This window comes from Triturus cristatus, chromosome 3_1 (genome assembly GCF_964204655.1).
Source record: "Triturus cristatus chromosome 3_1, aTriCri1.1, whole genome shotgun sequence".
Classification (NCBI taxonomy): Eukaryota; Metazoa; Chordata; class Amphibia; order Caudata; family Salamandridae; genus Triturus; species Triturus cristatus.
In genome coordinates, this window is record NC_140583.1 from 825,912,541 (window position 1) to 825,929,888 (window position 17,348).

General features: G+C 43.7%; 1 protein-coding gene across 3 annotated transcripts in view; it reads left to right on the forward strand.

The window, feature by feature from the left end:
- ZNF385B (zinc finger protein 385B) overlaps positions 1 to 17,348 on the forward strand; it is a 1,050,548-nt gene that overhangs the window by 975,372 nt on the left and 57,828 nt on the right. For all 3 annotated transcript variants that reach the window (XM_085645198.1, XM_085645197.1, XM_085645199.1), the window contains 2 exons: positions 2,169 to 2,347; positions 11,219 to 11,320. In XM_085645198.1, the coding sequence (XP_085501324.1) occupies positions 2,169 to 2,347; positions 11,219 to 11,320 (281 nt within the window). The remainder of the gene's footprint in view (positions 1 to 2,168; positions 2,348 to 11,218; positions 11,321 to 17,348) is intronic.

A 17,348-nucleotide genomic window follows, 5' to 3' on the forward strand; every position in this document is an offset into this window, starting at 1 on the left:
TGCACATGTAAACAAGTCTTTATCCACCACGAGCAAGTCAGATTGAAAAATAGTACCGAAACGTATCTGCCAGACTGGCAGAGAAAGGCAGGCAAAGTGGCTTTACTGGTGCAGCTGCGCCAGGGCGGGTGTATTGGGAATACGAAACAGCCTAGGAAAATTTCCACTTGTCAGCCATCAAATGCACTGAGCTCTGCGAGTGAGCCCAATCATTCGCAGGAGGTTGCTGGGGAATGACCCTTCCCACCACCAATGAAAAGTTTAGAAAAACCTGGGCACAATTTATCACATATGTTCTTCCCTGGTATTCTCGTGGCCCAGTCCCCATCTGGTGCTACTACGGAAACTGAATAACTACACAGCTATAACTTGAACATAGCATCTATCTATCATGAGGTGGAAGAATTCAGTGAACCTCCTGCTCCCAGCAATATCCAACATGTAGCTAAGTCAGTGGGTGGGGAGGACAGGCTGTAATGGTCTATTAATAGCTACACCACATATTCAGGAGGGTACTGAAAGAGCGAAATTGAACCTGACAATGCATGTAGATGTTATCTCTTACCCGTAGTTGTGTTGTTTATTAGGATCACTCAAACTGTACTTGATCTACATCAGCACATGATAAATAGTTGCTGTTCATACTCCGTGGTACGTGAGTCGCAGTAGGGACTGGAGTACGTTACTTAAAATATTTTTACTGGTTAAGTTCCATACTAGTGTGTGAACTTTTCTAGTGTGCAATGGCGGCCCCCACAACGCAACGTTGGGGGCGTGAGGGACAGAGTTGCAGGCGGGCGGTAGAGAAGGAAAAATAAAAAATGTTCAATGCCGATGGCCGCCGGAGCCTCGGAAGACAGAGGCCGATCAGCCAATCCTGGAGCTGCTCTCGGACAGCAGCACCAGGATTGGTCTGAACGGCCTGCTCTGCCACTCAAACACTGCCTGTAAGCCTGCGGCAATTCCCAAACCAGGCTCTAAACCAGGCTGGGTTGGAGAAATAGAAGTGCACATGGTATGTTTGGCCGGGCTAGGACGGCCAGCCATACGTACATGTGCACTTCTAAATACCACCACCTGCCTGTCATGGCCCGGCCTGGCCCTGCCCTGCACGCATGTCAGAATCAGTCAAGGAAAAATTAAATGATATTGTTTCATTGTAATTTTATTTTTCTGTGACTGACTCTGACGAGTGGGGCGACGCTCCTCCGCCATTATGAAGGAGCCGCCCCTGCTAGTGTGCCACACTGTGAGTTAGGGGTAGTCCAGAATTTGAAACATTGGAGAGTGAGCCGATAGTAAGCTGTTCAAACATCCATGAAGCGATTTAATTTATAAAGTTTTAACATTCTGTTAGGTCACTGGTGCATTTTCTGGTCATAACTAGATTCAGGATAGAATTGTTCATTGGTGTCTTGTCTGGTCGTTGGATCACTAGGTCTTTGTCTGGTTATATCTATGTCACATCTCGATTAAAGAGCCATTGTTTGCTTTATAATGGCTTTTTTTGCAGGAACTCTGGCCCCTTTTTATGGGCTGTAGTGTCTAATGGCAAACTTCAGGTTCCAATGCGGCTTTGCAGAATTCTCTTGTTCCCTTTTTAATAGGGGTACAAATCGAGACCAACCACTGTGTGTATTTCAGTCTTCTCTCTTCAAGGGCGGTGGGTGATGTGTGCATTTCCATGGCTCATGTTTTGTAATGGGAGATAACTGGGGATTTCCTCATCGAATGCGGAAAATCCTCTGGCAAGTGAGGGCTTCCTTCAATCACTGGACCAACTAATAGTTTTCGAAGGCATATGCCTTATTGCTGAATAGAACATGTGTCCCCCCCTTTGAAACCAAACATTGCCTGATGCACAAGAAGTTAAAAAGGATTGTATGCCCTTGTTTGAGCGTCAGATGCACTTGATACACCGGGACTTTCGGCCATTATTTTTCTTGAAATACAGAACCCATTCCTGAAATACATTTCTTGCAAATTATTTTGTTAAACGTGGGCTTGGTTGCTAGTAACTTAAAAGACATAGCAAATCATGCAAATAACTAACGTGTACTGTTACCAATGCAGTAGCTAAAGTAAGTATTATGAAATGAATGTATAAACTATTACGAGTGAAATTTCTGGAGGTATCTGTAATGTTTGTTTCAATTGTTTTTAAATAGGCTCCAAACACAAGACCATGGTCGAAGCTCGAAACGGTGCCGGTCCCATTAAATCGTATCCAAGGTCTGGATCCAGGTTGAAGCTTCAGAATGGCAGCAAGGGCTCGGGTTTGCAAAACAAGACGTTTCATTGTGAAATCTGTGATGTCCATGTCAATTCAGAAATTCAGCTAAAGCAGGTAAGATAGTGCAGATGGATGTGAAATGGCATTTTCTTTTTTAATCAGGTGTTCATCTTTGAATATTAAAAGCTGGTTTGGTCTCAGGTTGCGCAAACTTGAAAACAAGCTCTTGCATTCTTTGAAATCGATCTGGTCAGCTTGGAAAGGGCTTCCTTTCAGCAATCGGAAGCCATTCTGCATCTTCCTGGGCACTGATGAGAGTGCAGATTATTGATCGGGACTATATATATAAATGATGTGTCCTGTGGTTGCATTCTTGTTTTACATTTTATAGTTCCATAGAAGCTGTGCCAAATAAAGCACCGCTACACTCCTGGGAAGCACAACATGTGAATATAATATCATGCATGCCTCACCTACACATAAGGCCTCTTTTAGACCATACTAAAAACAAATGCAAACATTTCTGCTATTATTTGCACACCTTGTTCCTTATTCACATAGGTAAATTTGACCATAAACATCAGTGTGCATCTGTGTGTACAAGTTTTATGCTTGCCAGGAATTCATAGAGGATTTCGTGATAGACATAAGCACATTTACATCTGCAATTGTGGCAGACATCTCTCAATGACTGTATAGCTCTCCACACCTACAAATCCCACTCAGTGGGTAGAAAAATGAGTGTTCCAAGGTGTGGTTATTTTGTGAATGCCCACTAACATATACACAAATTCTTCTCATTTCCTTTCCCACCCCGGAAAGGATTTTATTTTTACTCCAGCCATGTGCTGGTAAATCCCTGTCTAGGATGAAAAGGGGTATAGATCACCCCCATATTTCCTGGTGTATAGGGGAAGGGCTTTCTCCACAAAGAAAAATATTTTCCGTGCAGAAAATATTTTGCATTACACAGGGGATCCTCTTCTGGGGTAAATGGTCAAACCAGGAAGAGGATCCCGATGGAATTGTCATGTGATCTTTCTAGGAATTAGTATGGACACTACACAAGGCACAGAGTTCCATAAAGATTTGTGGGAACTACAATTTAACGTAGGTGTAAAGTTGCAAGTGTAGATTTACGACTATTAGACTTGACATCCTTGGAGTGGTTTCACCTGACTTTTTGCCTCTACTGCCTGCATTTTCTGATTGTATGATTTATTTCGTTTTTGCTGGCTTAGATGCTTTGGGCACTTTGCCACTGCTGATCAGGGTCAAAGTGCAGAGCTCCCTGTATAAACTAGTTATCCATAATCGGCATTTTTGGTTTACTGGTAAGTCCCTAGTAAAGTACACTGAATGTGCCAGGGCCTGTAAATCAAATGCTACTAGTGGGCTTGCAGCACTGATTCTGCCACCCACATGAGTACCCCCGTAAATCTGAGTGTCTGCAAGCGCAGTTTGTAACTGCCATGTTTACCTGGCAAGTGCACTCACTTGCCCGGCCCCAACCTTCCATGTTCTTACATGTAAGGCACCCCCTCAGGCCGGCCCAAGGAACCCCCATGCGCAGGGTGCAGTGTATGTGAAAGGTAGGACACGTGCTGGTGTTTTTTTTACATGTCCTGATAGTGAAATACTGCCAATTTAGTTTTTCACTATTGAAAGGCTGTCTGTCCCATAGGATAGCATGGAAGCTGCACTGTAGCATCTTACAAGTGTAACTCTCCATGGGGACAAGATGGCGAAATAGAGTTTAGGTTCTCTGAACTCAGAATTTACCGACAAATCTTTTAGTTAAGATGGTTTTTAAATTGTGTATTTGAAAATTTCACTTTTAGAAAGTGAGCATTTTCTTGTTTAACCATTCTGTGTGCCTCTGCCTGTTTGTGTATTCACTGTCTGGTTTTGGAGGGACAGGAGCTGGGGGTGTGCATTCACTCTAGACAGCCCCACAGGGGGATTGAGGTGTATACCTCTGCCAGTTAGAGACCCCCCATTTCTAACAACGACTTTCTTTGGGAATCAGGCCCATAGTTTCTATTATAAATTGAGCACAAATTGATAGTTAACACAATTGAGGGCTAGTGTTTGGAGCTTTTTTGTTAATTCACAAAGGTGAAGTGGTGAGCAGAAAATGATCAATCAGTTAGATAGTAGACCAAACTGTCTTTTCCCTCTCTTCAGGTTTCTCTATTCTTCTGTGTAGGAGGCTGGCTCTCTATATAGTGTACTAAAACGAAGTACATGTGCAGAGAGTCCAGTGGGTCCCTTACTGGTATACAGAATCAAAAGTAGATAATACTAATGCTCTTTTTGTGGTAGTGTGAGCGAGCAGTTAGGCTTATCAGAGGGTAGTGCTAAGCATTGTTTGTACTCACAGAGGCAATAAATGAAAAACACAAAAAAGTCAGAAAGTTAAATGTTTCTTATGATTTTGAACTCAGAGGTCCACCTAAAATACAAGAAAGATTTTTTTAAAAGTGATTCATGCAGTATAAAATATATAAAATGGTAAAATACAGGAGGAAACCAATCGGCGTATAACCATACTCTACTGTAGATAAAAAAGGTCCCAAGGACAGAAAAAGTGCAAATGCGCAATTAAATCAATTAGACATTATAATGTAATATTGTACAAGCTGAATAAACGCAACAAATAAGTGGTGCAAGTTGTTTTACAGTAGAACACTAATACAGTACTTCTATTTGTGCAAGTGCAAATGCACAATCAAATCAGTTAAACATTATAATGCAATACTATACAAGCTTAATAAATACAACAAATAAGTGGTGTAAAACGTTTTACAGTACAACATTAATACAGTACTTCTATTGTGTGCCTCCAACTTTACAAAGCAATATTAATACGATATTTATACTGTGCAAAATATTTGAGACCTAAAGTGCCATATCCCACAAATTCAAAACTAAATACAGATACTATGGAATTGCGACATTCAAACATATCTAAAAAATGTTTAAAAATTGTTTAAAAAATGTAAAAAGTTTCATATACTATTTCTGGTGGTGGGGGAAAGAGACATTTCTGAGCCTCCGCTACCGTAATTATGCTGCACTTTGAAAAAAGTAGTCTTAGTAATTGGCGCTGCAATGAATGAAGGAGAGGACAAATAAAAATCACATGATTTAAATCTTGAACAAAATTCCCACAAAGATCACAAAGTCTCTCCTCCCTGGGTAATCCCTCCCAAAATCCAGTGATAATTCGTAACTGAAGCAGATTCAACCTTTATAACAAAATCGTTCTGCGCACACCATGGGGGAGGTTCCATTGTACATATGGTTGTGGTCTTCTGCAACATTGGAAGTTTTATATTTTTTTGAATCATTCAATGTGCCTGTTACCCAACTCCATGGGTCTAACTCATCTCCCTTCCCAGATTCCCTGGCCCGCTACTCCTGATATCCCACAAGGTTTAGAACCCTACTCCCCCTATCTCTACCAATTGAGATTGTTGTGATATCCTTCAGGTTTGGAACCCCCCTGCTACTACATCAATTTTGAGTGGTCTCCTTGGTGCCCAATCTAAGACTATCAGGCTTAGGATCTATAGTTACTTCAAACGGAAAAACATCAATACCTTTTCCCCGTAAATGCTCCACATTAGCCAGCATTAACATTATGACAATCCTAGGACTAAATGTTACCGGAAGTGAAGCAATGGAATCCAGATACACCCAATTAATATATCTACCTGACTCCAGGCACAAGGCCTCAATCTCTAATATGAGAAGCAGGATAAAACGTCTATTCAGAAAGCCCAGTTCAGTATCAAGTAAGGAAATAAAAATTCAAGGTATTAGAAAGATGGTAAAAAAAAAAAAAAAGTCGTTTGACGGGATTATTATTATACCTTGGCCACGGCCCTGAATTAAGCTGCTTTGCTATTGGAATAAAAGGAGGGGACCTCCCCATTAAGAGTTCTCACGAATTTGGGAGCAGAACATAAAGAAAATTCTCTACAAGGGGGAGCTGGGAGAGGTATTTTAAGGATCAACTCACTCCCTTAGGGATCTCCACAACCTTCTTCATCGGTTCTCACTGATTCCACAATCCCATCCCCGGCATCATCCTTCACTATACCCCCGTTCTCACCACCCCAATTTTTATGGACAGTAACTCCCATATCCGTGAGTCACTTCTCCAACCGATGGCAAAGAAATGAGCGATGTGTTCAGGGAGCAGAGCCACCCCCCCAGAGGCACAAGCTGCACCGGCTTAAAGCTGGCCGCCTCCGCACCACTGAGGGGCCCACAGCCTTAGCCTCCCCTGCACACTACCTCTAGAAACCTCCAATCACTAAATGAGAGCTATTGTCTGAAACGCCACTCTTTAAATCTCACTCCCAACAACGCATCAACGCAACTCCACCAATGGGGAGAGTCTGGCAGTCAACCTCCTACTTCGCTCTTTTTGTTTCTTTTCTTTCCTTGTCGTGGAGCAAGCTTTTAATTAGAGGATTTTTTCTACGGTCGGGACAACAGGCAAGCAGCCTGGGCGGGATGCATAGAGATCTCCAACAGCTCAGTTGAAACTGAAGATAGAAAGTCATGTGAGTCGTGGCTGCCTGCTTTCACCGTTCTTTTCAGGGCTAGGAAACATCACAGGGGAGGTCTCGGCCTCGATCAAACTCGCTCCACACGCCAAGTCCTCCAAGCCGTTCTCAATCCTGGCGGGTTGTCGGAGGCTGCGGTCTGCACACTGGGGTCCGGAACCTCCACGCTGCGCAAACACAACCACCTTGCCTCACCCTGCTCGCCTCGTTGCTCAGTGAGATGCGGGCAGCTCACAGAGGGGCCACTGCTTCTCACTTACTGCCTCGCTGCTCGCCAAAGCCTGTGACGTCACATGTATCAAAGCCTCACGATGTCTGCTCATACAAAATTACACACACTCAAGATGAATCTGAGACCAATTTGTAAAAATAACATTGATTTTTATATAATGAGGGACTTAAAGGTAAACCCGGGGGATCCTACTCATGGGTGCAGGTCATAAGGGCCTCAGGACCACAGGAGCACAGCTGTTTAGTCATTACCCAGGCCGTGCGGGCTGGGTTCAGAGCAGAAAGGGCAGCCAAGCGTCAAGATGGTCCTCGCAGTCAGGTTGCGGGGATGGTTCCGGGACAGCTGGGCCACTCATGGAGCAGGTCTCAAGGGTCTCGGAGTCCCTCGATGGGTGTGTGCATCCTGGGTAGTTGGAGTCCGGATTGGACTCTTTCTTATTGGTCTTCGGTGTGGGGGTCTGGTACCCCGGGTTTCGGCACGGAATGGCTCAGGTAGGTCCTGGTGTCCTCTCACTTAGTAGAGGCACAGATCTGACCCTCCAGAGCGGATGTACTTCTTCTGGCTTGGGTGCTGCATTGGAGTTGCCGGTTAGCAGCAGATCGGTAAACCAGACTTCGTGGTTCGGTGGCTGCAGGGGAGTAGCTCCTCTACTCCAAGGGAGGTTCTTTGCAATTGGTCGAAGGCTGGAGGTGCCCTGGGGTTCTTGGAGGCCTCACAGTTGCAGGGCGAGAAAGCACGCCTCGATTGTTGAGTCCTGGAAGCAGCCCCCAGGGTTTGGCACCAATTTTCTGCAGAAGGTCTTTGTTTCTCGGGACAGCAGTTCTTTTTTATCCATTGCTCCTCTTAGGTCCACCGAATCTAAGTTCAGGGTTTGGGGATGCCACCTGAATACCAAATTTAGGGATGTTAAAAAGGGGTGACAGGTAGTAGCCAAAGGGGCTACCTCCCATTAGAATGCCTACACCCTCTGGGGGAAGGGGCACTACGCCAGCCTTGATAGGTTGATTTCCTACCATCACAAGATGGAGGAATTGGAAGAGTAGTATCCACATTTCCTGCCCCACCTTAGGGGTGGTGCTGGCTGAATATGGGCACACCTCCTAATCTAACTAATTTTCATGCTTATCCTCCCACCATAAGGGGAGCAGGAAAGGGGGGTTGGCATCCTCCACTATCTAGAGATGCCTGGGTTGTATTTCAAAGACGGCATCATCTTTGAAGCTTCCCACCCTGACAGGCCCTTCTGGCTAGGAGGAGGTGTTAAGTACCTCCACCCAGAGCAGGCTTTGTTCCTGGCCTCTGAGAGTGCTGGCTCTCACCCCATGAGGCCAGAAACATGTCTGGTGGTGGCAGACTGGCTAAGACTAGTCCTACACCACACCAGTGCTTAGTAGGTTTTTAGGAGACCTTCAAAAAGGGTGTCCTGTGTTCATTTATTAACAAATCCAACACTGGCATCAATGGGGATTTATTAAGATGAAATGTTTGGTACCAAACTTTTTAGGGTACAGTGAAGACATCATGGAGCTGGGAAATCCTTAAGTATCCAGCCCATGTACTCTCTATGGCTTCCCTGTGCACTTTACAGTATCCAAGAATTGACTAATATATTGTATGGGCATATCTGTGCATGCAGATACTTCCACATATGAGATATAGTGCTCCTTACCTTAGGGCTTTTTAGGCCTGGAGGGCGGTGGCTTACCTATACCTCATGCAGTGTCTGTGGACATGGCACACAGGGATGTGTGTCATGTCAACTTTTCAGTTTTCTCTGCAGCAAGACACGCAGACTGCAATGGCAGTGTGTATGATCTTGGTGAGAAGTCACTAGTGTGGCACAATTTGTGTTGCAGCCCTAGTGGACCCTCTTCAGTCCCAATGCCCTAGGTACCAGGGGTACCATTTACTAGGGACTTACAGGTGTTGATGAAGTTGTGCCAATTGTGGTACAGTTTTTAGGGAAAGAACACTGGTGCTGGGAGCTCGTTAAGCAGAGACCCTGTACACATCAGCCAAAGTTGCATCAGAAACCAGGCAAAAAGTGTGTGTGGGGGGGTAGTTTAACAAAAACCCAGCTTCCCACATTCAGTTAACACTCCAGCCATTGCAGGAAGGTAAAGAAAGGTCCATCGAAATAGATAGAACAAAAATCTGTCGTCAATAAATATTCAAAAGCACCTCTGCTACACAACAGGAGGTGGTTTCAGGAGTATTCTTCACTCCCCTGTGAAGAATGCTGAGCTTGGAGAGGTCTCGGAGAATGAGGGATAAGCATAAAACCTCACAGCGATTATACCATTACTTTCTCGTCTATTCTATGTGTTGGTAGTTTTCCCCAAATTCCCATAAAAAATGACCTGAGGCTGAGATCCTTTCCAAGAACCACGTCACTCAGTAACCAGGTCCTCTCTCATTAGGGCAGCTTGGACTGTCAGTGGTTCTTCTTGGAGTTGTAGCGATACCTTTAGTCTCTTTATTCTCCTCTTTGAGATTCAAGCATTGAACATCAGTATTTTCCATCATCTTCTCCTGACATTCAAAACTTTCTTCATCGCCACCCTCTCTCTGCTCCATTGTCCTCCTTTTCAGGAGCTGGGTGAGGAGAATGAGGTGGTGTTCCCCTCGTGTAAGTGGCTGTATTCCCTAGTGCCTAACATTCGCTTCGTGCTATGAAGAGTCTGAAAGAGTAATGTAGGGATAATTTGTGTCCATGTCTATTTATTTGGGGCAGGTGACACACACTCCCTGTGGCAAAACATGTTTAGAAGACCAACTCACCCATAAACAACCCACCCACAAACAAACATCCTCATATCTATAAACAACTAAATAACAACAGGACAAATCAGCACACACGTGTACAAAGTTAGCATTTATTAATTGCAAAATAAAGCAAAACAAGAATAGTTTTGCAAACAAGTAATCCCTGACTGCTATGATCTATATTACAAATCACGCACGCACACACTCACACACACACACACCTTGTCATAAAGAAGATTTACAGCTTGTCATTTATATGAGACCTACAAAACTTTTAGCATACACTTTATATCCGTTGCCCATCTACCTTTCACTGGAAAACAACAAAGGTTTCCTATTTCATGGGATGAGTTGTAGTCCTAGACATCAAAAAAGGCTCCAGCCATTTCAGAGATACAGTAACTGGTCGGTGTCCTCCAAGGTGAGTCGCACGCTCGTGTACACAGTACATTACACCATCAATCACATGTGACTCAGGACTTCCCTCCTGCAGGTGACCATTACTATCCCCTTGCTGATGTCCATTCATAACTGTCATAAGAAGAAGAGGAGATGCATCTGTGAACACTTGTTGACATAATGCACCATTAGGAAGCTGTTATGGCATTCACAAATAATGTAATGTTTCTGCTTAAATTGACCTGCACAGGCTGGCCCACTAAAGGCAAAATACTCTCTGCAGGTCTGCCTCATGGGTGACTTACAGTCCTTGAAGACCCCAACATTCCCTGCTAGGGCCACCACATAAAATCCTAGGCAGGAGGCAGTCCAATAAACATCACATCTCTTATGTCCCAAAGTGCTGTCACATGTGTAAGGAGAAGCTTGCCCAGGGGATGTTCTGCTCACCCGCTGACTGGCAAGCTGTGACTCTGCACCTATAATTTTTTACATGAACACCAGAATTAGTAGGACCACTTTGATGTATTGTGTTTGGTCATCATCATACGACTGAGCACTAAGCTGAAGAGATTATCAAACGTTTCTCATTGAGTTTTGTTCCAAACTAATGCAATTATGCAGGCATACCCTTTTAAAAGTGCTTTGTGTTAACTTCGAAATTCCATATTTTTGTGAGTTAGGCTGTCCCAGATCAGACATTCTTATATCTTCTTTTTCCCATCTCATGCTTGTGCATCTGTACAGTGATATCACCTAAACCTCAAATATGACTTGTAAAAGATCACCAAGCTATTTCTGTTTAATACAATCAGTGACCTATATATTCAGTGCACAGCTTGTTAATTTAGAAGTGATTTACATCAAAAGCTAAAATGATATGCTTGTTATGTGTGTAAAATTGAGTGATGAATTTAAATTGCAACATGAGATGAAGATCTTTCAAAAACTTCTTAAAACATGCTCAATCTTGAAGCGGTCAAAGTTAATTGATGTTTTTGGTTTCAGCACATTTCCAGTAGAAGGCACAAGGACAGAGTTGCAGGAAAGCCTATGAAACCTAAATACAGTCCTTATAACAAACTGCAGCGAAGCCCAAGTATTATAGCTGTGAGTACTTTACATTTTACAATATGTGGCCACGCTGAAGACCTCGATTTGCAAACTGGACGGTATTGGAGGGTATTGTTATAGTGGTACAGAAACGTTAGTTACCTTCTCTCCCTTTGCCAGTCTCCAATGAGGTTGATCATTTGAGCTACATGTTATTTTAATGTTACAATTTGTAGTATAGAGCAATAACAAAGTATAATTGGTAAATGTAAATTGCAGTGGCAGCTGGCAGGGAACGGGGGTGGTGGGGCAGGGGGGTTTGAAAAAAGAATTTTCTTTAAAACCACTTACGTTTTCACAGCGCCGTCCTTGCTTCTCTTCTGGAAAATCCTGGAACCAGGAAGCATCCAGGCTCCCCTGAGGAAATCAAAATGCTGCAATGCAGCAGTGTGATTGGTTTGAGCGCCATGAATCAGCGCTCAGTTAGGGACAGGGAGCCTGTGCATGTTCCTCACCAGGCTGTGGTGTACTATAGCCTAGTGAGGAACATGAAAAGTGTGCATGACTGTTTAGCCAGCCCAATCAGTCATGAGCTCTTAGTATGCATGAATCACTCCTCCTCCCTGTGCCTCCAGCCCCGCCCATCCCAACCCAGCCCCGTAGCAACGACAAATAAAATGATGAAGTTATTATTTGTTATTATTATTTTATTTGTATTGTTTTCTGCTCTGAGAGCAGTGGGGCGATGAGGAGCAGCCTGCTTTTCTTTTACTTGTAGTTTATTATTTCCTCCTGGATATTTGCATTTCGGCTGTATTCCCAGATGCAAACCTATTCCTCTGGGTTAACAATGAACTTGTAAACAGAATTTGTTGGGCAATGGGAAGTATGGCCTTCTGGATTGCAGAGCACATGCATATTCCCTTGAATCCAACAAATGCACTTACTTAGGATCAGAAAAGACTGAGGGGCATATTATCAAGAACGGCATTAAAATTATCGCCGCTTTAGTGGCAGGAAACTGCCACTAAAGCGGTGATAATGGGCTTGATAATTTGCCCTTAAGAATTCCAATATAAGCCCATGTTCTACTGTAGAAAGCGCGCAGTAGAGTTAAACTGTCCAGCACTGTCTAATTCAGTAAATCTATATACATCACTGAATTCCAAATGCAACAGTCTTCAAAGTGTAAGTTTTGGTCCTGGTAAGTATCCTCCATGGTAACAGTTCATTTGAATACTGTGCGCGGCTGTTCAAAAGTTCCAAAATCTGAATTTTCTAACTTCCGTTTAAGGTACGGTTTAATTCCTGACTTCGTGACATTCCATTCTAAATAACTTATGTAAAGAATTCCAAATAGGTAATTGTTATTTGAATTACTAGATGGACCTCAAAAACTGTTCCTGGTTATAATAAATTAAACCTGACTAAAATTAACTAACAAACGTGACCACGATGCATCCCCTGCTTCAAGCTACAACTTACTTACTACCTTCTCCCTAACATTTTAGCCACTATACAACATCAAAGAAGGCATCTTCCTCTTTATAACGCTTGATGCTGTTCATGTTCAAAAATAGAAAGTTGGTCTCATCCTCTTTGTCATCCAAGTCTAAGTCATGCACCCACTTATTAAATAATGTAATACACAAATGTGCATATAGATAGCAGGATTAAACATTTTTGTTTGAGAGCTCTTCTTTCACAATACTCTGTTGGTATAATATAGCGCCCGCACTCTGTTAGGCAGTTTTAAGGGCTGTAATGTAAAAATGTAAAAAGGACATCCATATGTCCTCACCATGGTAGTGGGTGTAGAGCACTATATTTACTTTCGGAAACAGTTACTATATACCAGTAGTCGATGTCGACTACTTCAGGTTTGATTGGCCTAATGCAGGTTAGTTAACTCCTTTTATGGAATGTTTTTACCCAAAGGAAACTACATAAACAAATATGTGCATCTCAATGGTCTTTGTCCACATCTCTGGAGATTCAGAATTACATGTTGTATTCTCAGTGACTGAAAGAGTCAATCAACAGTGCAGGGATTATTGAAGGATTATTGTCACTGCAACTGTGCTGTGCCCTGAGCTAAGCTGTAGTAACCCACTGATAAACATAACTATGCATGTGCATGAGACGTTAGATTAGGCAAGGTATCGGCTTAAAGCAAGCTCTGCATCTCTAAATAAAAACTGTCTGATGAGATAACCCTATTAAGGGGGCTGCATTCCTTCTGTACATTACACACTTATATATGCTTCTTCTAATTGGAGATAAAAGTGATACAACAAGACAAGGGGACATGTAAAATCCGATGAGTTTATGACAAGTAAAGCTGAGGACAGATGACAGAATTTCATTTAAATTAGCATTTCCTTTGTGGATGTCACCTCTCCCAATAGAACCTTCTTCTTCCTTTAATATTTTTTTTTAAGATTATCGAGACCTCACACTGGCACTACCATAGGCTATTAAATCTTCTGGGTCTGTGGAGAAAACACAAATTCAGCATCACTCACACAGTTGTTGCTGTGTCCTACCTGCAGACTCATCTGGGGATTAAACCCTTTATTAATGTCTTAAATCAGGATCATGGCCTTTCACCTGTGCTCCTGTGACTACAGGGCACCTCTCACCTTACAGGCTTGACTCATCTGAATTGTGTCAGTAATTTGGTATCTCAGGACTCTCTCTTGACAACTTCAGAGAGATACGGATAGGTTTTTAAAATAAAAAAACTACCCTGGAACTAAATTGAAGGAAGGCGTGTCAGGACATCTGTTGAACAGATTCTTCTCCGTTGTCAGTCCAGCTCGCAACCACCACTGAATAACCTGCCTCACACAGCCTTCAGTCAGCACCAGCCACAACGTTCTTTGATGATACAAGACTCTCTGCCACTGAAGCTACTACTAGAATGCTCCATGAAAGAAGGAACAGGCAGCCTCGACACAGTCTCCAGTTCAATATGTAACCACTAAAGCATATCAATCAGTAATCTGTATAGTTTGACTCAAATACATACTCAGACTGAAGCAAAAATAAGGCACATTCTACCTACATTTGTTTTCTACTTAAACCAAACAATTTCTAAATACAGAAATAATTGACTGTAAACCTTATTGGGGTTAAAGATGCCCCAGGTTTCTAGACAGATTGAGTCAAGATCCCAGACCTCTAGCGTAGAAAGGCTTTGGCTTAGCTCTACATGGTTTGACTTTCCCACCTTCGGATGTCGGAACTTATTTTAGTGCACCAAAGCGTGAGCGTCAAAGTAGCCCTTGTTGCAGTCTCACACAACCCCACTAAATACATACTTAATGTGGTATCCATGCTGGTTTACAAACAGTCCCATAAAAAGGGGTCAGGGATGCAGTAGTAATTCAAACCCAATTAAATTCTTTAGAATATCACACACAAGTTCTGCACTAAGAGGAAGGAGACTTTATATTTAAAAGTGTTTTATTTCAACAGTTTCATCCTGTTGCTTAACAGATGTAAAATAACCCCACAGAATATTAAAACAGCACTGATGCATGTTACTAACAAAAAAAAGTAATATGAAAGGTTCAAATATAGTCGAAATGTAATTTGGTAACCTTACACCCTAAAGACTACTTCTGTGTGCTGTACTATGAGAGCATGAGGTAGCTTAGCTTGCATATAGAGTTTCTTAGGATTCAGCACAATGCATACCTGTTACAGCCAGTAGCTGTAATTATCAGCAGCCAGGAGGGAGTGTTCCCTTGAAAGGACAACAAACATCAGCTGGACTCAGCTCCCCCCCTTTCACACTTGGCGCAGTATCAACTCTCAGCGTAATAATAATAATAATCCACATTTGTAAAGCACGGACAATCACCGTAAGGGTCTCTAGGCACTGGGGGCCGTCGAGAAGATTAAGCAAGATATTGCCCAGAGTCACATGGTGCTGGGCTAATCTGCCACCGGGGATCAAACCGTGATCCCCAGATTCCGGAGTCAGTCGCCCTGGCCGCGGCGCCACACCTCTTCCTACGTCACCCAAGTCTAAGTCATGCACCCACTTATTAAATAATGTAATACACAAATGTGCATATAGATACCAGGATTAAACATTTTTGTTTTAGAGCTCTTCTTTCACAATACTCTGTTGGTATAATATAGCACCCACACTCTGTTAGGCAGATTTAAGGGCTGTAATGTGAAAAGGGCATACATATGTCCTCACCATGGTATTGGGTGTAGAGCACTATATTTATTTTGTAAGCAGTTACTATATACCAGTAGTCGATGTCGTCATGTCTTCAGGTTTGATTGGCCTAATGCCGGCGTAGGACTGAGTGCTGCATCAGGATGGCAATCTGGAGATCTCTGTCTGGATCTCTGGCAGTATCTTTTGCGATAACCTGGGGTGTAGGACCTCACTCTCTAAGTATCCACTTGATGAACCTTTCATACTATTGACCACTGATCTTATTTTTAGTGGAGAATATTTGAGTAACCTCTGACATAACATGTATCTGTCAATATACTAGTCATAAGACGCACTGGTATAAACCATTATCCAGTATTAGGGGTGTCTTTCATAGATTCACATGCCTGAATCTTTCCCCGTCGTCGAGACGGGAGCCTCCGGTACATAAAAAAGTAATGTCCTATAGACATACATAGAGAAAAATAGGCCTAAGGGCCTCCCCTTAGCCACCTATCTTAGTCCTTATGTAAAAAGGACCAAACTCTTAGAGTCAGCCAATCAGCTATCACCTCCCTCTAGAACCTTCCTGGCAGGAGCCTCAGTCCCTCAGATTTTCTACCGCACGTTGTGCTAGGGAGTCTCCAGCCTGAGTTCTCCTCAGGATCTCTTTCAAGCCAGATTATTCACGTTTTTTTGGTGACTTTCTTCTTCAGGATTTCAACGCTGACTACTTCAGGCCTCTTAATGCTGCAGTGAGTGTTTATTTCATCTACAACTCCTGGCATGTCTGAATCCCAGAAGAAAGCCCTTTTCAGGGCTTGTTCTTCATGTGGGAAGAAGAGGCTGCATGTGGACGACAAGCATGAACTATGCTTGTATTGCCTTTACCCGGACCACGTCCCTAAGGACTGTAAAATATGTAGGTCTTTTCCACATAAGACCTTGAGAGACAGGGAGGGCCGCCTGCTTATCTGGCTGGACAGGCTCAAGGACAAAGAAAGTGTGGTGTCCTCAGAGGCGAGCTTTTCCGGAACCTCTGAAGTCTCCCTGAAGAGGCCGAGAGTGACATCTCCTGGCCCCTCAGACGCTCCTCCTAAGAAGACACACAAGACGTCTTCAGAGGCAAGATCTTCGAAATCTTCAGTGTCTGACAAGGTCTCTCTCACTTTCAAGAAGCCTACTCTGTCGGCCACAAAAATTGCGACACCATCCTCTGCGCAAAAAAGGCCATCAGGACATGTCTCCACAGCAACGACGACCGTGTCCACATCCACAGCGGCGTCGGTCCGCTCGTCGACGACGACGACCCCTTCATCATCGTCTGCAGGTACCCCTATCTCGTCTATTATACTCTTAAAACCGTCGTCTAAATCATCGTCGACGACGAAGATAGTCCCGTCGAGGACCTCGTCGATGAGGAGCCCTCCGTCGACGGAAGAGTCGACGACGAGGATCTCAATGACGAGCGCGTCGACGACGAAGGCATCGTCGACGAAGATGTCGACGAAGATGTCGACGACCAAGGCATCGTCGACGACCAAGGCATCGTCGACGAAAGCGTCGACGACGAAAGCGTCGACGACGGAAGCGTCGACGACGGAGGCGTCGACGACGAAAGCGTCGACGACGAAGGCATCGACGACGACTGAATCGTCTACGACCGCATCGTCGACGAAGACTTCGTCGACGAGGAAATTATCGTCGATGGGGACGCCGTTGGTGACAGCCATACCGTCGACGACGGAGCCATCGACGGGAATGTCGTCGTCGTCCGTGGGACGGAAAACCACGGAGGTTTCTGTGCAAGGATCTGCTGGCAAACTTTCCAGACCACAGATTACCCCGGAAACAACATCTCCAAGCAAGGTCCAAACCAATTTACCTCTGGAGATTCTGCAGAGC